At 37.3% G+C, this 22,417-nt stretch overlaps 1 protein-coding gene across 10 annotated transcripts in view; it reads left to right on the top strand.

Annotated features, from left to right (window-relative positions):
- TUT4 (terminal uridylyl transferase 4) overlaps nt 1-22,417 on the top strand; it is a 95,777-nt gene that overhangs the window by 35,058 nt on the left and 38,302 nt on the right. For 9 of the 10 annotated variants that reach the window (XM_058552403.1, XM_058552407.1, XM_058552401.1 and 6 more), the window contains exons 8-14: nt 151-277; nt 9,390-9,509; nt 9,690-9,902; nt 13,225-13,399; nt 15,457-16,157; nt 18,168-18,318; nt 21,935-22,021. In XM_058552403.1, coding sequence (XP_058408386.1) covers nt 151-277; nt 9,390-9,509; nt 9,690-9,902; nt 13,225-13,399; nt 15,457-16,157; nt 18,168-18,318; nt 21,935-22,021 — 1,574 coding nt within the window. The remainder of the gene's footprint in view (nt 1-150; nt 278-9,389; nt 9,510-9,689; nt 9,903-13,224; nt 13,400-15,456; nt 16,158-18,167; nt 18,319-21,934; nt 22,022-22,417) is intronic. The other variant, XM_058552409.1, reaches the window with a different exon arrangement.

Here is a 22,417-nt window from a genome sequence, read left to right as displayed (position 1 = left end):
TCAGTTAGCTCTAAGTTTATTAAAACATTTGTTTTTATTATGACTCTTAGGTATTAAAATATGGTGACTGGAAAGGATAGCCACAGGATTTGAAGGATTCTGGTTTTTAAGGTATTAATACAGTGAAATTTGTTTCTTTCTCATTCATAGTGGTTTACTTTGTAGAGTGAGTGCAGGAAATGATATGGCATGCCTCACTACTGATTTACTTGCTGCTCTTGGCAAAATGGAACCTGTCTTTACTCCCTTGGTGTTAGCCTTTCGCTATTGGGCTAAGGTAAGTGGAACAGAAGAAAAAAGTACCTAATCTTTAAGATAACTCAGGCTTTTCTGTACTGTCATGTATTATATGTACTGTAATATGTGGGGACAAAATAGTTATCTGTGCTAGACAGAAAGTGGTGTGGCAGGCTCTGATTATGGACATGAAAATAAAGTTTCATAGACATATAATGTTACTGATAGATTTTGGAATTTTTAGTTATCATACTTTATTTTCCTTTTATGTAGTATAGAAACATTCACTTTCACATTTTAATATATGAGACTCAAATTTTCACTCTTGTTGCAGGTTAAAGTTGTAAGATATGATTATACAAGTTAAGGTTCTTTTGATAGCATGTTTTTTTTACCAATCTCTGTCTTAAAACGTTATTCTCTTTCTTCTAAATTATTGATAACCTGCAGCAATTTCTGATTGGGCAACTGCTAAGGATTAGTTATCTAAGTTTCCTAAATTAGAGTTAATGTATGTTATTAAAGGCTGTCATTCCCCTGTACTCATTTCTTTGGTATGGAGGTAGGGAGGAGTGGTAAAGTAATTACCAATATCGGTCCAAATGACTAGAGAGAGAGATTTTAGCTTTTCTGTGTGTGTTCTTATCAATATAGTATTCATCAGTTGTCAGACTAGTGATGAGAAAATTCTCAGTCTTATACAAAGAAGATGGATTAAGGGGATAGTGTGGTGGAGTGATGACTTGAGAGCAAAAACAGAGAATTCTTTTTGGAATTTTTTGTCTGGACTCTGATTAGAGGATTGTCTCCATGGTTGGGGCAGAACTAGCTGGCTAAAGAATAGCTGGAAAAGTAAGGAACAGTCAGAAAGCCTATGGGGCCGGCCCCGTGGCTTGGCGGTTAAGTGGGCGCACTCCGTTGCTGGCGGCCCGGGGTTCGGATCCCGGGCGTGCACCGACACACTGCTTCTCCGACCATGCTGAGGCCGCGTCCCACATACAGCAACTAGAAGGATGTGCAGCTATGACATACAGCGATCCGCTGGGGCTTTGGGGGGAAAATAAATAAAAATCAGAAAGCCTAAGATTGGGGCTTCTTCATACTTCAGGCCTTTGTGTTTGCTGTTCCCTTCATCTAGAATGTTCTTACCCTACATATCCAGAATGGTTCACTCTTTTACTTTTTTCAAGTTTTTGCTCACATTTCACCTTACTGGAGTTTCCTGGACCACCCTGTATAAGATAGCATTGCCTCCATCATTCCCTTTGCTTTTACCCTGCTTTATTTTTTTCATTACACTTACTACCCCCTGCCATACATATTTTCATTTGTTTATGATCTGTTTTCTTCCGTGAAATTGTAAACTCTGTGAGGACAGGGATTTTAATCTGTTTTATTTATTCACTGCTGGTCCCCGGTGCTGCTGCTTTTACTGTGCCAGCACGTAGTAGGCATTTAATAAATATTGTTGAATACATGGCCTAGTTTCTTCAGAAAGGAGATTTTTGACCCTTGGAAGTGACTGGGAGACGTGAACCAGGCTGAGGGAGAGAGTACCTCCTCTTCTTAATCTCATTGTTCTCTGTGCCTAGCACAATGCCTGGCATACTACAGAAATTTAGTGCTACAAAATGGTATAAACCAATTCCAACTGTAAATTTTTTTTTTTTTTTTGTGAGGAGATCAGCCCTGTGGTAACTTCTGCCAATCGTCCTCTTTTTTTGGCGAGAAAGACGGGCCCTGGGCTAACATCCGTGCCCATCTTCCTCCATTTTATATGGGACGTCGCCACAGCATGGCTTGCCAAGCAGTGCGTCGGTGCGCGCCCGGGATCCGAACCGGCGAACCCCGGGCCGCCGCAGCGGAGCGTGCGCAGTTAACCGCTTGCACCACCAGGCTGGCCCCCAACTGTAATTTTTATGCTAAGTATTTATGTGATTTTGAGCAAGGCACTTCACCTCTCTGAGCCTCAATTTTTCCATCTGGAGAGATTATTTCAAAAATGATATGCGATAATGCATTAGAATATACTTGGAACTCTAAAATGCTGCACAAATTGTTTTTTTCAATTGGCAATTGAGATTATTTAAACAACGATGAGTCATCAGGAACAGAAACTGGTGCAACAACCCTGGTGACCAAGGTTTTTCAGAGTGTGGGATGAGACTGGTAGACAAGTCCTAGCCATCACTCAGGAGACTCAGTCTATCAACTCCAGAAGGTTAGTAAGGGATAGAAAGAATAAAGAGCTACCTGTGGGATGGTACTTCTTAATTACGCTATAAATTTTTAGTGGTCATAAAATAGTATCAGTTTTCTCACAGATGTTCTTTTATTCTTTTAGGCAAGAGACTATATCAGAAGAGTATAAATGGTACTCAAATAAGTTTTTTCATTTGGGAAAAAAAAATATGACCTATAAACTTTGTTTCCTAAAGTGGCTCTTAGACAGATTTATCAAATTTGCATGGATTCTAAACATACTAGTCAATGAAGGACACTAAAAAACGTGTATTACAAAGCTGGTTGCAGAGTGGTTCCTTTCTATTTCCAGCAGAACAGTGTGTCTCATTTTTGGCAGCTGTGTTAGTTGCAAAGTGCTTTTTTCATGTTTTCATTTTCTGAGTTTATTGTAAGAAACCTAGAAATAATTCCTGGTATATTTTTCCTCTCAAAGATTTTTTTTAAACAGCTTTATTTATCTTGAAGTTTTAAGCCACATTGCACGTTATCTAGTAAAACGCAGATTTTCCATGATTTGAGAGTTCAGAAAAATTCTAGTATATGAATATAATTTATTCTTGTTAAGTGATATCATGAGATTGCTGTTGTCTGTTCTCTGGCTATCTCTTCTCTTAAGTGGCTTTATTGTTAGCATTCCAGTAATAGGAAATAGTTTTCTCGTAAAGACTCGTAACTCTGGGGGCTGGCCCCATAGCATAGCGGTTAAGTGCGCGCGCTCTGCTGCTGGCGGCCCGGGTTCGGATCCCGGCCGCACACCGATGCACCGCTTGTCAGGCCATGCTGTGGCGGCGTCCCACATAAAGTGGAGGAAGATCAGCACAGATGTTAGCTCAGAGCCAGTCTTCCTCAGCAAAAAGAGGAGGATTGGCATGGATGTTAGCTCAGGGCTGATCCTCCTCACAAAAACAAAGAAAGATCTTAACTCTGGATGGCAAAACTCTTTTTAGCCTTTTCAGTGTATTATAGTCAAGTTTCCTGACTCAGAACAACTTTTTGTGGTTAACATAAGAATTAATTTCATCCGTATTTGACATCTAAAAGAGATCCCTGGGTTTTTTATTTTCTTTTTATTTTTTGTACGTATTTAAAATATACAACTTGATGATTTGATATATGTAAGCATTGTGAAATAATCACCAATCAAGCTAATTAACATCTCTTACATAATTACCTTTTGTGTGTGCCTGGTGAGAACACTTGAGATCCACCCTCTTAGCAGATTTCAAGTATACAATACAGTATTGTTACCATGCTATACCTTAGATCTCTAGAACTTATTCATCTTGTGTAACTGAGATTTTCTACCCCTTGACCAACATCTCCCCATTTCCATCTACCCCAGCCTCTGGTAACCACCATTCTACTCTCTGCTTCTGTGAGTTTGACTATTTTAGATTCCACATATAAGTGAGATCGTATAGTATTTGTCTTTTCTGTGTCTGGCTTATTTCACTTAGCATAACGTCCTCTAGGTCCATTTATGTTGTTGTAAATGGCAGAATTTCCTTCGTTTTTAAGGCTAAATAACATTCCATTTAATATATATACCACATTGTCTTTGTCCGTTTATCTGTCGATGGACATTTATTTTGTTTCCATATCTTAGCTATGAGATCCCTGTGTTTTAAGAGCTCTCTCTTAAACTGCCTTAATGTTATTCTTCTGTGAGATGTCTGATAGTGTTAACACCATACATGAGCAGTTCTTTATAGTTGCAAAGAAGTTTCTGGTGAACTTGACTTATTCATTATGCCGTATACTCTGTCCTAATAGTCTGGATAAATGAGAATTTATTCTAGTGAAATATTTGAAGCTCTTTTGATAAGTGTTTTTTATCCTCTCTTATTTTTAATTGTATTCTTAAGTTTACTAAGCCATTAAAGCTTCAGTGATTATGCTAAGTCTTTATTATCTAAAGAAGAAAATAATAATAAAAAAAAATCCAATTATAGACGGATCTTATTTATGTAGATGCAAAAGTCTAAATAAAATATAAGCAAGTGGAATATATGAGTGTATCAAAAGGTAATATGCCATGATCATGCAGGGTTTATTTCAGGAATATAAAAATGGTTTAATATCAGGAAATATGTTAACGTAATTTATTACATTAACTAAAACATAAAATACATCATAGATGCTGAAAAGGCATGTTCTACCTAAAAAAACTCTTAAGTAAACTAGAAAGTTAATGTGATAAAGACTATATACGCAAAAACCAAAAGGAAACAATAACAAACATCATTCTAAACAGTGAATTGCTCAAGCCATATATTTAGGAATATTACAGAGATGTTCACCAATGATGTTGTACATTGTCTGGGAGATTTAAAAACTGCAGTAAGAAAAGAAAATGAAATGAAATAATGAATATAAATATTGGAAAAACAATAAAAATTTCTCTTTGCTAATGATATGATTGCATACCTATAAAACTCTAGTAAAAAACTACTAGGATTAGTAAGAAAATTTGTAAGATGACTAAATACAATATAAACCTACAAAACCAGTTGCTTTTCTCTGTCATAAAAGTAATCTTGTAGAATAGAAACAGGGAAAAATATTACCTTCATGACAATGACACAAATTATAAAATACTAAGGAATAAATTTAATAAGAAAGGTACAGGAAGAAAATTCTATTACTGAAAGGTGAAAATGAAATCTGAACAAATTCATTCATTCAGCAAATATTTGTAAATGCTTTCTATGTGCCAGACACTGTTGTAGGTGCTGGAAACATCTCAAGACATACAGAGTCCTGTTGTCATGAAGCTTACATACTTGTGGAAAAATCAGACAGTAAACAAGTATATAAGTAACACAGTATTTGGTAGAATTTAGTGCTATAAAAATGAGATGATAATTTGTACAATGTTATAAACCAATGTTACCACAATAAACAGAAAATAAAAAAATTTAAAAAAAAGATGATGTGATAACAGATTACGCTGGATGGTCCAGAAAGTCTCTTTGAGGAAGTAATATTTATTTATTTTTTTGTGTGTGAGGAAGATCAGCCCTGAGCTAACATCCACGCCAATCCTCCTCTTTTTGCTGAGGAAGACCGGCCCTGAGCTAACATCTGTTGCCAATCCTCCTCCTTTTTTTCCCCTTTTTCTCCCCAAAGGCCCAGTAGATAGTTGTATGTCATAACTGCACATCCTTTTAGTTGCTGTATGTGGGACACTGCCTCAGCATGGCCGGACAAGCGGTGCATCGGTGCGCGCCCGGGATCCGAACCTGGGCCACCAGTAGCGGAGCGCTCGCACTTAACCGCTAAGCCACGGGGCCGGCCCCGAGGAAGTGATATTTAAACTCAGACCAGCAGTAACGAGCCACTTGAAAGTCTAAAGGAATAGCATCCAAGGGATAGCTACTACAAAGCCTCTGAGGTGGGAGCGAGCTCATGAGGAGCAGAAAGGAAGGCAAGAGTGACTGGAATGAAGTGAGTAGGAGATAACGTTAGACAATTCCTGTGGTAAGGAGTTTGGATTTTAATTGCAGTGAGAAAGGACAGGAAAAGTTTTAAAAGCAGTGTATGACTTGATGTGATTTATGCTTTGAAAAGATCTTTCTGGGATAAAGAGTAGAAATAGGGAGCCCACTGAGCAGTTTGCTGTAATAGATCAGCCAGAGATGATAATGATCTGTGCTCGGTTAGAGTGAATATGAAGCAAAGTAGACAGATTTGGGTAAGTTTTAGAGGTAGGACTTGCAGAGGTATTAGATATGAGAGTTGAGGGAAAGTGAGTAATTGATGACAACTAAATTTTTGGAAAATACAAAGATACCAAGCTGTTGGATAGGGAGATGGTATTCCCTAAAATATAAAATCGCATAAATTAACTTTCACATGTACAGTAATCTCAGAGTTACTAAGTTTTAAAAAAGATTGATAAAATGGTCTTAAAGTTATAGAAGAATAAATGTTTGAGAATAGCTAAAAGAATTCAGAAAGAGACGACTAGTGAAGGGGGACCTACTTTACCACTATAAAACTGCTTTAGTCAAGTGTATATATCCTTTGCATAGGAATAGACAAATAGATCTGTGTGGAACAGAATAGAAAGCCCAGAAGTAGATCCTAGTATAAATGAGTTTTTAATGTATGAAAAAATAAGAGATTTCATTTCAGTGATAAAATGATGGTTTATTTAATAAATGGTGCTCTCACAACTGTATGTTTCTTGAAGAAAATAATGTTGTACCCTTATGCAAAAGGGTTGGACCCTTATGCAGTAATGTTGGACACTAAATGTGAAAGTAAACTCCACTTAAATGAAAAATCAAAAATTTAGAAGAAAATTTAAGTGTGTATATGTAACCTGTGGGTTAGGGAAACCTTTTTACCGTGATAAGAAATCTAGAAGCTATATAAGATAAGCATATTTAACAATATAAACATTAATACATTTCATATGATAAAAGGTACCATACATAATGTCAAAAGAAAAACAGATTGGGAAAAATAACGTTTTTCAAATGCATATATCAGATATAAAGGGTTACTATCTATAATGTAAAAAGAACTCATACAGATTTGTATGTAATGTATCAAAATAGAAAAACCGGCAAAATATTTAAGACAGTTCAGAAAAGAACAAATCCAAATGGTTAGTAAACACGTGAAAAATTGTATAGTCTCTTAGCATCAGGGGAATGGAAATTGAAGTCACTGGTATTACATCTCACCCATCCCATTGACAGTTTTTTAAAAGGGTTAATACCTAGTGTTGAGAAGGGTGTGTGTACACTCATATGTTACTGGTGAAAAGAGAAATTTTTGTAGTGATTTTGGAAAACAATCTTGTTACCGCACCAGGTCCGTTTTTGCCCGCCACCCAGAAAGCCAGTCACAGAGACGACGAGATTGCAGAGAGAGAGGGTTTAATCACAAGGCAACCAAGTGAGGAAAATGGGAGAACAAGTCTCAAATCCGCCTCCCCAAAAATAGGGACTCGGGTATTTATGGAGAAAGGGGCAACGTGGTCTGAAATGCTTGGAGGTGAGGAGAGATGAGTTAATTGATGATCTGTGCAAGCGTAGTCAGGCTTCATGTTTCTTCGTAGGACACGTCTTCACAGAATGGCAGCATTAGCATGCCCTGAGGGTGGAGTTCCAACCTCTTGCCATCAAAAGGGCCCAGTTGATGGGTTAGTGGTCTCAGTCTGGCCTGAAGTGGACAGGGGCTCGGTTCCTGTAAAAATACCTCAAACACCCATTACTATAGTAACCCAGGCTCCAGGGAGATGTCATCTATAGGAACCTAGTGGGAGTCCGACAGCACAGTTAACAATGAGTAAATTTATCATGCAGATTTAAGTCCTCGCCTTCCATTCTGATAAGTTTCTAGGTAAGGCCATCCCCCCTTCTTCCTGGTGCAGGGGAGAAGATACCTTTACGAATGGAGATTTTCTTTACAAATGTAAATGTGTCTCATAAAGGGTAACAATCACTAAGAATGGGTTTAGCACAACCCGCCCAGGTACCCAGAGATGTCTATAGTAATGGCCTTTTCTGGGGGCGGGCCTCCCATCCTAAACTCCTTTGGTCAGTTAGTGGGGGTGGTGGTCAAAATGTCATTCAGGCAGAGAAATATTTTGGGTTCGCGGATTTTAATCCCCCATAGTTACTAGCTGTTTAATCATCAATGTCTGTTTGCCGGTTTCAATCTTATAATATTTATTAAAATTCAAATATATCACATATTTTTTAATCCAAGAAATACATTCCTAGGAATGTAGCTCATAGAAATAAACATATCCTTAGGAAATATGTATAAAGATAAATATTATAGCATTGTTTAAAGTGGCAAAAACTGGGAACAAAGTGTGGATGTCTTTGCGTGGAGGAACTACTGAGTAACCATCCAGATCATAGACTATAATTTAACCATTTAAAAGAATGTGTTAGATCTGTACTAATTGACTTAGAGGGACTTTCTTGGTGCATTGTTAAGGGAGAAGAGCAGTATACAAGAGAGATGTCTACAATATACAATTTTGGTAAAACAGTGACCAAAAACATAAAATCCTTCCTGTATTTATATAGAAAATAGAAATGTATGTATGTTTGTATATGGTTATTTGAGTATAAAAAAAGCATGGTACATAGAAGATTGTTAACATTTAGGCAGAAGTAGAAGCAAGATAAGAAAATAATATACTGGGGCCAGCCTGGTGGCGCAAGCGGTTAGGTGCGCACGCTCCGCTGCAGCGGCCTGGGGTTCGCTGATTTGGATCCCGGGCGCGCACCGACGCACCGCTTGGCAAGCCCTGCTGTGGCGGCGTCCCATATAAAGTGGAGGAAGATGGGCATGGATGTTAGCCCAGGGCCAGCTTTCCTCAGCAAAAAGAGGAGGATTGGCAGATGTTAACTCAGGGCCGATCTTCCTCACAAAAAAGAAAATAATATATTTTGTGTATGTGATGGAGATTGTCCCCGAGCTAACATCTGTGCCGATCTTCCTCTATTTTGTATGTGGGATGCCACCACAGCATGGCTTGATGAGCAGTGTGTAGGTCCACACCCAGGATTCGAACCTGGGAACCTGGGGCCGCTGAAGCGGAGCATGCAGACTTAACCACTATGCCGCTGGGCTGGCCCCAAGATAGTAATATTTTAAAAAGGTGTCCACAGTAGAAGCACTATATATGATATGACTCCATTTAACTAAGATATATATGTGTCTTTATATGCAATAGAGAAATGAATGGAAAGATGGTCACTAATATGTTAATAATTATTTCAGAGTGGTCAGATTTCAGATCATTCCTTATATTTTTCATTATTTGAACTTTTTTACAATGACTGTAGTAGGAAGAACAAGTTACTTTTATTGTGAGGGGAATAGAGAAAATTAAAGAAACCTAAATGGTGGTAATTTTTTTCCTCTTCATTTTGCAGTTGTGCTATATTGACTCCCAAACTGATGGCGGAATCCCTTCTTACTGTTTTGCTTTAATGGTGATGTTTTTTCTACAACAAAGAAAACCCCCTCTTCTTCCTTGCTTACTTGGAAATTGGGTAAGCATGAGTTTTTGATGTATGTGTGCATGTATATATGTAGTTTACTCTTGCAAAGTGCTCTGTTCAAACATTTTAAGCTGCAATTCTGGTCTGTCTATTTGTACATCTTTTTCTTTTCTTTCTTTTTTTTTTTTTAATAATTTTTCCACTACCAATTTGGAATGCCTTTTTATATAGATTGAAGGCTTTGACCCAAAAAGAATGGATGACTTTCAGCTGAAGGGCATAGTAGACGAGAAGTTTGCGAAGTGGGAATATAATTCAAGTAGTGCAACTGAGAAAACCTCAATTGCTGAGGAAAACAAAGCTAAGGCAGACCAACCAAAAGATGATACCAAGAAGACAGAAACTGACAACCAAAGTAATGCCATGAAGGAAAAACATGGCAAAGTAAGCTTTTTTTGTTTTCGTTTTTGGCTTTTCTATCTGTAGAATTTGTGACGCCTTCGATTGAAGCTATTTTATTAATAGATTGACTGACTGACCTTGAGTAAGCCTCTTGGCCTCATTTTCCTCATCTGTGAAGTGAGGGGTTGATCTGGTTTAGTTTTTCAGTACTGAGATTCTCTAATGAATTTATACCTCATTTTGGAAGACTTGTATTGTTTGAATCATGTCAAGGTAATTCTTTGTATCTTTTTCATTTAGACAAGGAAAATTTCCCTCAGGAGTTGGGCTGACCAAAACTTTAGCATGTGGGAGTTATGTTGCCAAACTGGTAGAAAAATAAAGGCCCTGTGCTCCTTTAGGGGGTAACTTGCTTATTTAATTATTCAACATTCATTTATTAAGGATCTGGTATGTGCTGGGCATTATCTTCAGTGCTAGAGAACTAAAGATGAATGTCCATCAGTTGTGTCTTCCAGAAGCTTGTAGTCTTCTGAAGTAGATAAACATGTATTACAGAAATGTGACAAGTACTGAAGTCATTGCTCTAGCCACACTGAATTATATGTGGTTCCCTGAACATATATTCATAGTCCATTCAGCTCTCTCACTTTTCCTAGACTACCTTCTACCTTCTTCTCAAACCACCAATTCTCTCAGCTAATGATCTTGCTTCTTACTTCACTGAGAAAACTGAAGCAATCAAAAGAGAATTTCTGTGTACTCCCACCACCATCTACCACTATCTGCACTCACATACTCTGCCTTGCTACTTGCTTTTATAAAGGAACTTCCCATGTTGCTATCGAAAGTCATTTTCTCCACTTGTTTATTCAGTCCCATCCCTTTTTGTCTGTTCTAGAACATTGCTCTAGCATGGCTTCTCTTTCCCTCTTAAGGTACTAACTTTTCATTCTCTACCTAATCAAACATGCTTTTATTTCTCTCATTTTAAAGAAAAATCTTGACACCACTTCCCCTCCCAGCTATTCCTATGTTCCTTTTTGCAGTGAAACTTCTTGAAAGAATTGTTTATATTCGCTATTGCCAATTTCTGTTTGTTCTTAACTCACTCTAATCAGACTTTGACCTCTATCAATCTGCCAAAACTTGTATCATCAATATTGATATCCTCCACATTGCTAAATCCAATGGTCATGTCTCAATTTTTATCTTTTTTGGCTTATCAACAATATTTGCCAGTTGATTATTTCCTTCTCTGATAAATTTCTTAACTTTTAGGATACCACACCCCTAGCTGATTATTCCTTCTCAGTCTCTCCTGCTGGTTCCTCTTTTCCTCTCCAGTCTCTTAAAGTTGGAGTGCTCCAGGGCTCAGTCCTTTATCTCCTTTTTTTTCTGTATCCGTACTCTCTTGGTGATCTCATCCAATCCCATTGATTTTAAGTACCGTCTGTATGATAATGACTCTCAAATTTAAGTCTTCAGCCACACCTCTCTCCTGAACTCTATAATTGTATCTCCAACTGCCTGTTTAATGCCTCTACATAGATGTCTAATAGATGTCTTAAACTTAACATATTTACAACTGAACTCCTGGTCTTCCCCTTGCTCCACATGCAATTTTCCCATCTCATTTGATGGCACTCCATCCTTTCAGTTGCTCAGTCAGAAACCTTGGAGTCATCCTTTACTTCTCTCTTTCATACCCCATACCAAGTCTGTCAGAAAATCCTGTCATCTCTACCTTAAAATATATAGAGAATTTGACCACCTCTCACCACTTCCACTGTTACTATCCTGGTCTTAGCCACCATCATCTCCGGCCTGGATTACTACTATAGCCTCATAAGTTTTCCTGCATCTACCCTTGCTCCTTATAGTCTCTTCTCACGCAACAATCAGAATGGTTCTTCCAAAACTTAAGTCAGATCATGCCATTCCGCCTCCCCACACTCAAAAACGCTTCAGTTGCTCCTCATTTAATGTGGAATAAAAGCCAATGAATTCTTACCGGCTAGCTCTTTGTTTTCCTCTTCTCTTTACCACACTAGCTTTCTTAGTTTTCTTTTTGAAGTTAATCACATTCCTACCTTAGTGACTTTGCTCTCTCTGTTCCTTATTCCTAGAACTCTTCTTCAAATCCTGTCTTCTCAGTGAGTCCTATCCTGACTACTCTGTATAACACTGAAACCTTCTCCTGCTCCCATATTCTTATCCCCTTTACTAAACTTACTCAACTTTTTCTTATTTCCACAGCACTTTGCTTCTTCTAACTTACTATGTAATTTACTTATTAAGTTTGTTGTTTATTGTCTTCTTCCCCTAGAAAGTAAGCTCCACTAAGGCAAAGATCTTTGGTTTTTTCCCACAGATATATCCCAAGTGCCTGGCACTTAGAAGGCACCAATGAATAGTTGTAGAATTGAATGAGTGAATGACTGTTTCATGCCTCTATGCTCCTTAGTGGTCACTTTTAGCCAGTTTTCATGTAGCTAATTCCTTTAGAATTCAGGTATTACCTCTTCTGTTAAGACCTCCCTGATTTAGAGGCCCATATTAGCATGTAGCCTTTACTGTAATTGTTAAATTTTTTCTTCCTTTCCTAATAGTCTATGAAGTAGGACCTCACCTTATTTGAGTGGCAGTATGGTAGAGTGATTAGCAACATGGACCCAGTAGCCAAGTGGTCCTGAGTCAAATCCTTGCCTATAGTATCTACTTCATAGAATTTTTAGAATTAATAGTTATTATAGGTGCAGCACTTAGAAGAGTGAATGATGCATGGTGAGCATTATATATAAGTGTGAGCTTATTATTTTTTTGTATTCCTAGCACATTGCCAGGGGCATAGAGATTCTAAATAAATGTTTTCTGAATGAAGGAATTAGCTTTTGAAAGCCCAGGGCATTAACTTAGATTTTAAGAGTAATTACTGCAATGAGGAGCTGTCGTGATTGTCATGCAGTGGTTTGCAATCTTGCCTACACAAGAAAATCACTTAGGGAGCTTTAAAAATCCCAATGCCCTGGCCATAGCCCAGGTCAATTAAATCAGAATATTGGGAAGGGCATGGGAGGTGGGAGTGGTGTGGAACTCAGATATTTGTGTATTTTAATGTTCCCAGTGTGATTCTAATGTGCAGCCAAGGTTGAGAATCACTGGTTTAGTGGAAAGAACACAGAATTCTAGAAGTCAGTAAACTGGGAGTCTGTTCCCAGCTGTGCCACAAACTGCTTTTTGGCAAATTACTCCTTTATGCCTCAGTTTTTGAAAAGGTGATCTCTAAGGTCTTTTTAAATAGAAAATTAAATGATTGTATAGTTTTGTGCAGCTTAAATGAAAAGTATTTTTTCTTTTCCAGTCTCCTTTAACATTGGAAACACCAAATCAGGTGTCCCTGGGACAGTTATGGTTAGAGCTGCTAAAATTTTACACACTGGATTTTGCTTTGGAGGAATATGTCATATGTGTACGGATACAAGATATTTTAACAAGAGAAAACAAAAACTGGCCTAAAAGGCGAATAGCCATTGAAGGTGAGATGATACGTTATATTTCATTTGGAGAATACTTTTTTGTGTGTCACTCATCGTCTGTTTCTAATACAGTGTTATAAATTTTATCCCTTTGGTTTGTAGCACTGTATATGCCACTAGGTTGTCATTATATACTTTAGATCAAGTCTTTATCAAGTTTATTATATTTTTATAGGATTAATACTTAACGGTTTCCAATCTATAGATATTATATTGGTTAGGGTTATTAGCTTATTTACATGCCTTTATTTTTATTTTTAATTATGAAAAATTTCAAAAATATAAAAAAAGAATAGTTATATGAATACTATAAGATCTTTTTGAATAAATTTGTGTCATAAAATTATCTTAAAGTATAATTTTAAAATCCAGTTTTTCATTATTGTCGTCGTTTTCTTTTTTTTTTTTTTGTGAGGGAGATTAGCCCTGAGCTAACACCCGTTGCCAGTCCTCTTTTTGCTGAGGAAGACTGGCCCTGGGCTAACACCTGCGCCCATCTTCCTCTACTTTATACGGGACCCCACAGCATGGCTTGACAAGTGGTGCATCCGTCTGCGCCCGTTATCTGAACCCATGAACCCCGGGCTGCTGAAGCAGAGCGCGTGAACTTAACCACTTCGCCACCGGGCCAGCCCCTCGTTGTCTTCTAAAGTACCTCACCTGGGGCCGGCCCCGTGGCTTAGCGGTTAAGTGTGCGCGCTCCGCTGCTGGCGGCCTGGGTTCGGATCCTGGGTGCGCACCGACGCACTGCTTCTCCGGCCATGCTGAGGCCGCGTCCCACATACAGCAACTAGAAGGATGTACAGCTATGACATACAACTATCTACTGGGGCTTTGGGGGGAAAAAAAATAAATAAAATCTTTAAAAAATAAAAATAAAAAAAATAAAGTACCTTGGGACCGGCCCGGTGGCGCAAGCGGTTAAGTGCACACGTTCCGCTGTGGCGGCCCGGGGTTCGCCGGTTCGGATCCCGGGTGTGCACCGACGCACCGCTTGTTAAGCCATGCTGTGGCGGCATCCCATATAAAGTGGAGGGAGATGGGCATGGATGTTAGCCCAGGGCCAGTCTTCCTCAGCAAAAAAAGAGGAGGATTGGCATTGGATGTTAGCTCAGGGCTGGTCCTCCTCACAAAAAAAAAAAAATAAATAAAAATAAAGTACCTCATCTGTTCAATGTGTTTAAGCTAAAAAAAAAAAAAAAAGAAGAAATAAAGAACAACTGATGTTGACAAACAAGATTTCACACCAAATCTCAAAAACATTAAGATCTTTTTTTAAAAATTTTTATTTATTTATTTTTCCCCCAAAGCCCCAGTAGATAGCTGTATGTCATAGCTGCACATCCTTCTGGTTGCTGTATGTGGGACGCGGCCTCAGCATGGCCGGAGAAGCAGTGCGTTGGTGTGCACCCGGGATCCGAACCCCGGCCGCCAGTAGCGGAGTGCGCGCACTTAACCACTAAGCCACGGGGCCGACCCAACATTAAGATCTTTAGAGATACAGAAATTGATAGAATGGCTTCTAAATTCTTCATCAAAAATTTAAATTCCACAGTATTCCACTCACTTTTTATAGATAGGAAATTGAATTTCTGTCCATCATTTTAGTCTGTTTAGACTACACATTCTTCTGTTCCCTTAGTCCTCTGCTGGCCTTCTCTACTGTGAGTTGGACCCACAGACATTCTCACACACTCAAACATGGACTCACATCTTGCACTCTCTTACGTATAGTAAATAAATGAGCTCTGAAGCCTGTAGCCATCATAATTCCTCTTCTCCTCTTTTTTTTTTTCTTTTTCTTCTAGAAAGGGGAAAGAGGCTAGGAAAAGCTTTTTAAAGCCTATGGATTTAGCTAACAGCAAGAAGTAACAGATGCCCCAACCATAACAATCTGAAACCTGGCCTGTAAATCCTTTTACTTAATGATCTTCTGTAGTGGAGAAAATGTGTATTGTCTTTTGGGTGGCACCGTTCAGTGAAGATCTGTTTGTGTAAGCTTGGAAATGTAGTTTGTTAGTAGATACTTAGCAACTGACCATTTTCTTTTTTACTAGATCCATTTTCAGTCAAGAGGAATGTTGCACGGAGCTTAAACAGCCAGCTTGTTTATGAATATGTTGTGGAGAGATTTAGGGCAGCTTATCGGTATTTTGCCTGTCCTCAGAGGAAGGGTGGAAATAAATCTACAGTGGACTCCATGAAAAAAGAAAAGGGGAAAATAAGCAATAAGAAACCAGTGAAGTCTGATAACATGGCATCCAATTGTTGCATTCTACTTGGGGAAAGCACAGAAAAAATAAATACAGAAAGAGGTCAACCTGATAAATATGATGAAACGGAATGTACATCACAGAGATGTATTACTAAAGATGACAGTTTGTTGGTAAATGAACTAGATTTGGCTGAACATGGACAGGAATCTTCATCTGTTTCTACTAATGAAGGCAGTGAATTGGAGCCAAAATCAATTAAGAAACAAGATGATGTAGTGCCTTCAGAAACTTGTTTAAAAAAGGAGTTCAGCCAGTGTAATTGCATTGATTATAAATCCCCTGACCCAGATGAATCTGCTGGTACAGACTGCAGGTCAAATTTAGAAATAGACAGTTCACATCAGATTGTGAGCACCGACATATCTGCTACCTCTTGCAGCTGCAAAACTACAGAAGATGCTTCTGACCTTAATGATGATGATAACCACCCCACCCAGGAATTATATTATGTGTTTGATAAGTTTATTTTAACCTCTGGCAAGGTAGGATACAGTTTGTAAACAATCTGTACGATTTTGTGGTGGTTGTATGATTCTGTATTTATAGTTTTTAGATTCAGAAATGTAAAAATAGATTCTGTGATGGTAGACTGTTGTTTTGGAATGATATTTTGGTGTATATATGTTTTTTACTTTTTGCGTTTTTGCTTATGGTTGCCTTTAAAGAATGTATGTAAAACTCTAAAAGGTTTCATCACTACTGTATTGCTAGTTGGTTTGCTTCACTTTCTCGTATATGAAAGGATTCATCAGATATTTTATGAAAAGCAGTTTGGCAAAGGCAGCATATATTTTAAATTTTGCTTATTTTTTATACGTATGATTACTTTTTTTCTTCCACAGAGGAGAATATAGGGTTTGTAAACTCTAAAGTATTCTATTTTAGAGTTTTTTGGCTGGGGGTGGGGGGCCATGATTAAAAGTATAAACTTACTAAAGGTAGTTGAATGAAAACTAAGATCAGGAACCAAAAAAATGAAGAATCCACACTCTGTCTCTGCCACTGAGCTTCTCTTTGGATTTTGGCATATCCCTTATAAATTATAGGAGTCTTAACATTTCTACTTTTAAAGCAGGATAGTCTGAACTTTAACTCAATAAATAATAGAAAGTAAAGTACCCCAGTGAACAGAAAATAAGCAATTACTACTTTGGTAATAAAAGAAAGTTTTAGCTGCGTCACATTGCTTCAAGTGCAGTCAGTGTACGTAAATGAAATATTATCAGTGTCCAGGATGAAAAAATGATTATATAGATCATGTGTAAACCAAGTAGAATATTTTTTTAAAAACCTGGAAAGTCATCCAGTTTTATTGTTTTATCAATAATTATGTATTGACAAGCTTTAAAATTTTTAACTTAATTACTAAAATGTATTTCTTCACTTTTTGTAAGGCTACACCTGGTGCATTTTGTTTAGGTTGCAGTATTTAGGACATATGGACTATTGAAAGGGTGAAATCAATGGCAGATTTTTAGAAAAGCCTCTTAATTATATAACTGCAGTTTACATTTCTTATACTTCATACTGTTTTTCTCCTGGAAACTTACCTTAGGTTAACTATTTCTCCAATTTAAATTTTTTCTAGTTAACTGTAACAAATTTCTAAGATTTTATGATAAATATGCCATTTTTTTTTAAAGCTTTGAAAAGCTGATATAAATTCCTATGGTAATGTTAATTAGCCCACAGCACAGCGTTCTCACAAATAGAGGTTTCGGTATATAATTTGCATCAGAGTTCATGGCTAGGTAAATGTTCAGGCTAACCCTGGAGGAAGAAGCTGACTCCAGGATCTAGGCATATTACAGTAAAGAAAAGAGTAATGCTGTTCCTTAACCATATGTGTTTTGTCTAACTAATTGGGATAAGTTTTTACTGTTTTAGCTACTTGTCTGGTAGTCTATTGGAATACATTTAAAAGGTGGTACAGGATTTGAAATTAAGTTCCTTGTGTGAAGCTAATTTATTTTTTAGAGCTCAGCCCTGCAGTTTGGTTTCTTGAGTACCATGCTAATGTAATAAATTGAACCAACTAGCCAAGCAAGGGTTCTGTAATTGATTGATTCAGAAGATAGACAATGTTTAGATTGAAGTGAAAGATACCACTTGAAATTTCTTTATAATCTACTTTGTTAAAGATCTTCTTAGTAGATTAATATGTAATACATATATTTCATTTTGGGAATTGATCAAACTGAATTAACCCATACATTTTGGATCTCCTGGTATTTCTTGTATCTTACATCTTCAGGTAAATCTAATCCTTGACAATATTTTAGTGGGAAAGAAAGTTGGTTAGCTCAAAATATGTTTTTTACATTTAACTCTGCATTTCATTAACATGCTTTTTTGTTTTGTTTACCTCCTGAAAGCATAGGTTATCAGAACTGAGTTACATAAAAGATTCTTTTTGGACCCACTTTCTAAGTAATGATGAAGTCCCTCACTAGTTTATTAGATTATTAGATTATTTTTTTACCTTTGTGTAGCCGCCAACGATAGTATGCAGCATCTGCAAAAAGGATGGCCATTCAAAAAATGATTGCCCAGAGGATTTCAGGAAAATTGATCTAAAACCTCTACCACCAATGACAAATCGATTTCGGGAAATACTTGATTTAGTATGTAAAAGATGTTTTGGTAAGTCTTTTATTACTAGAACTGTTGAGACTAGATTATTTCTTAGATTTTGAATATTTATTTTCTTATTTAAAAACAGTTTGCTTATATTTTGTTTTGGTAGAGGTTTTTGAATAGTCTAGAGACCCAACCACAGATATTTACTAAATGCCGACTATATGCAGGGCACTGTGGTAAATGCCAAGGGGAATACAGAGTTCGTATTTGTTGCTTTTAAGGAGCTTCGACTCTGGATCTGTGCTGTCTGATAGGATAGCCACTGCCATATGTGGCTATTTAAATAAAAATTAATTAAAATTAAATAAAATTAAAAACTAAGTTCCTCAGTTATACTATCCATATTTCAAGTACTACGTAGCTACATGTGGCTAGTGGTTACTGCACTGGACAGTCTAGGTAGAGAACATTTCTATCCTTGCAATGCTCTTGCATAGTGCTACTCTAGATGGATGTATAAAACATGTAAGAAAATTGCCATAATTGGAAGCAGAATATGTTACATGCTTATAGTAGTGGTAAACAAAAGGCAGTACAAACACAATTTTGACTGGGGTGGATCAGAGGAATTGGAGTTAATAATGTGGTATTTGAGATGGACTTTGAACTGCAGTTTTGGATATAGGAAATTATGCATAAAAGCATAGGATGTATAATTAGTTTGGGAGAATATTTACCTTAGATTTGGTAAAGTATAAGAAAAGCAATAGAGAGAGATAAGGCTATAAGGGTATTTTGGGGAAAGCCTTACATAGCTTTATTCAACAAACATTTATGGTATACAGGGATAAACTCTCACTCAGCACTTGCTGTGTCCCAGGTAAGAGAAAATTCCTGATGTCATAACATTTAACATTCCTTCCCTATCCCCACCTCATGCCAGGCAACCACTTAGCTGCTTGTTGTCACTGTATATTAGTTTGCATTTTCTAGAGTTGTATATAAATGGAATCACATAGAATGTATTCTTTTTATTTTGGGGTCCAGCTGCTTTCATTTAGCATAATTATTTTGAGATTCATCCATGTTGTGGTATGTATCAATGATTCATTCCTTTTTATTGCTGAGTTGTGTTCCATTGTAAAGATGTACCACAATTTGTTTATCAGTCACTTGTTGATGAATATTTGGCTTGCTTCTGAATTTTGATTATTACAAATAAATCTCTGCACGTTCATGTAGTATGAGTCTGGATATGGACATACGCTTTCATTTCTCTTGGGTAAATACCTAGTAGTTGAATGGCTAGATCATGGCACATTTTTTTTTAGCAGCTTTTTTAAGATATAATTCACTACATTTGTTTTTATTTATTCAGTCATTTATTTGTCTCAGTATGGACTCATGAATATTTTATACTTTCGGTTATAATCCAATACTATTTTATGTTGTTGCTCAGATTGTTCCAGGTTTGGCTATTGGGAGCTCTTTCAGTTGTGTCCCTTTGATATATCCCCATCAGTGTGTGTGTAGGTTTTTTTGTTTGTTTTTTGGCACTTCCTTACTTTCTGACACTATAAGATGCTCAGCCTCATCATGTATATTTCCTGCCCCAGTCCTAGAATTAGACATTTCTCCAAAGAGCCCTGGTTCCTTTTATTGCAGAATAATATTAGAAACCAAGATCTGGATGCTATAGTGCTTGTTATTACTGAGTGCTGTTGCTTCTAGGCCTTCTCTGAGTAAGAAAATTTATGTGCGTATAGTAACCCATGTATATATGCATATCTATAAATATTTCTATATGTGACCATCTTATCTATATTAAGCTGAACATGATTTTATACTGATATCTCCAACTCTAATACATTACCACATGGCTCATTCTAGCCTCTTTTTCCTGCTTATCTGTAAATTTCCCACTCCAACAGTGAGAAACCTGGCTCCCACCATTTGCTAGCCATTTATTTAATTGTTCCACTTAAGTACACGTGCATTATCAGAACTGCTATTATAGCATTATCAGAACTGTTATTATCTTGTACCCCTTTGGGAAACAACTTTATCAGTTACAGTGCTTATGTCCATTTCCTTTTGCTCTTAGTCTTGTGGACTTCACTCATTTTCAGAGTTACTTAGGTTAGTACCTTTTCTCCTACTCTCTTGAGTGAAGTTGTCTTACACATTTATAACACAATTAGATTCTTTTGTTATAGCCTACATTCCATCCTGAGATTCCTTGATCTCCTAGATGATTTTTTAAAATTTGCATACCGTAAAGTTCACTCTTTGTGCTGGGAAGTTCAGTGGGTTTTGACAAGTGCCTTGTGTCATGTATTACCATTATAGTATCATACAGAATAGTTTTACCACACTAAAAAAGTAAGCCACCTGTATTTCAGCTATTCAACTTGTAACCACTGATGCTACATTTGTTTTTCAAAAGCTGAATGCTATTTTATTTTATGGTTGTTTTTTTTTTTTTTTTGGTGAGGTGATCAGCCCTGTGCTAACATCTGCCAATCCTCCACTTTTTTTGCTGAGGAAGACTGGCCCTGGGCTAACATCTGTGCCCATCTTCCTCCACTTTATATGGGACACCGCCACAGCATGGCCTGCCAAGCAGTGCATCAGTGTGTGCCCGGATGCGAACCGGCGAATCCCGGGCCGCCGCAGCATAGCGCGTGCACTTAACTGCTTGTGCCACTGGGCCGGCCCCTTATTTTGTTTTTTTTGTGAGGCAGATTAGCCCTGAGCTAACATCCAATGCCAATCCTCCTCTTTTTGCCGAGGAAGATTGACCCTGGGCTAACATCCGTGCCTATCTTCCTCTACTTTATATGGGATGCTGCCACAGCATGGCTTGACAAGCGGTACATCGGTGTGCGCCCCAGATCTGAACCCTTGAACCCTGGGCCGCCAAAGCGGAGCACGCGCTCTTAACTACTACGGCAGTGGGCTGGCCTCTGAATACTATTTTAATTCATTACAGTAAATTACTGCTGTGTTCCCATTACTGTATTAACTCTTGGGGATGAGTCTAGAGGAGGAGATAGAAAAAAATAAAATAAAAGACTGTTCTTAAGGAATGTATGGCCTTATTTGGAAAAAGAAGATGAATATAAATGAAATACCTGGAAAACTAAAAGGACAGTATAAACTAAACTGGCAAGCAGTTTGGAGAACTAAGGAAATACAGTTAAGGAGAGGTCGTTGAAGTCTGTGGTTGGGCAAAGCAGCTTATAGGGGAGATATGAATCTTGACTAGGCATTTGGGGAAACTGGTAGATTTGAATGGGTCACATGCCTAGCGTAACAATATAAGTATAGTCTTAACAGGAGGGAACAACAAGCATGTATATGGGAAAGAGAGTATATGGGAGAGAGTATATAGGAGAGAGTATATGGGAGGAAAACTATTAAATAATTTGTAGAAGTAAATATATTTTATAGATATTTCATAGGGAAAATGATCATGTGAAATGTACATAAATTTATAAAAATTATTTTTCTGGTCTCCTTCTGGCCCTTCCTTCCCCAGTAAGTTTTATGATTTTAAAGTCAGAGAAGTCAACAAATAATGAAAAAATATTAAGTAAAGTTTTTAGGTAAAGTATTGAAGACATTTTCAGATTCCATTTTTCTTACTTTCTTTTTCCTTTTTCTTTTTTTAACTTAGATGAGTTATCACCACCTTTCTCTGAACAACACAACAGGGAACAAATTTTAATTGGCTTGGAAAAGTTTATTCAAAAAGAATATGATGGTATGTCATATGTTAAAAATTGATTGCTTTTGTTATTATAGTCACCTGGTCTGTTTCATTCATTTATTGAAAAAGTATTTATTGAATGTTAGTTGTAGGTACTACTCTAGGTGCTGAAGATACAGTGCTAGTAAAAGAGGTGAAACCTCTCATAAAGTTTATATTAAGAAGAGGAGACAGTCAACTAACAAGTATATAATGTAATATCAGGAAATAATAAATGCTATTAAAGTGTAGGAGTTAAAAGGATAGTGATGGGGTGTTATGATAGTTCTCTCTGATAAGGTGACATTTGAGCAGAGCCATGAATACTATGAGGGAGCAAGTTCTATAAATATCCAAGGAGAGAACATTCTAGAGAGAAAGAGTAGCAAGCACCCCAAGACTGGATTATGT

The sequence above is a fragment of the Diceros bicornis genome, chromosome 13 (genome assembly GCF_020826845.1).
Source record: "Diceros bicornis minor isolate mBicDic1 chromosome 13, mDicBic1.mat.cur, whole genome shotgun sequence".
NCBI classification, from domain to species: Eukaryota; Metazoa; Chordata; class Mammalia; order Perissodactyla; family Rhinocerotidae; genus Diceros; species Diceros bicornis.
This window is presented reverse-complemented; position numbering and strand designations above follow the sequence as displayed.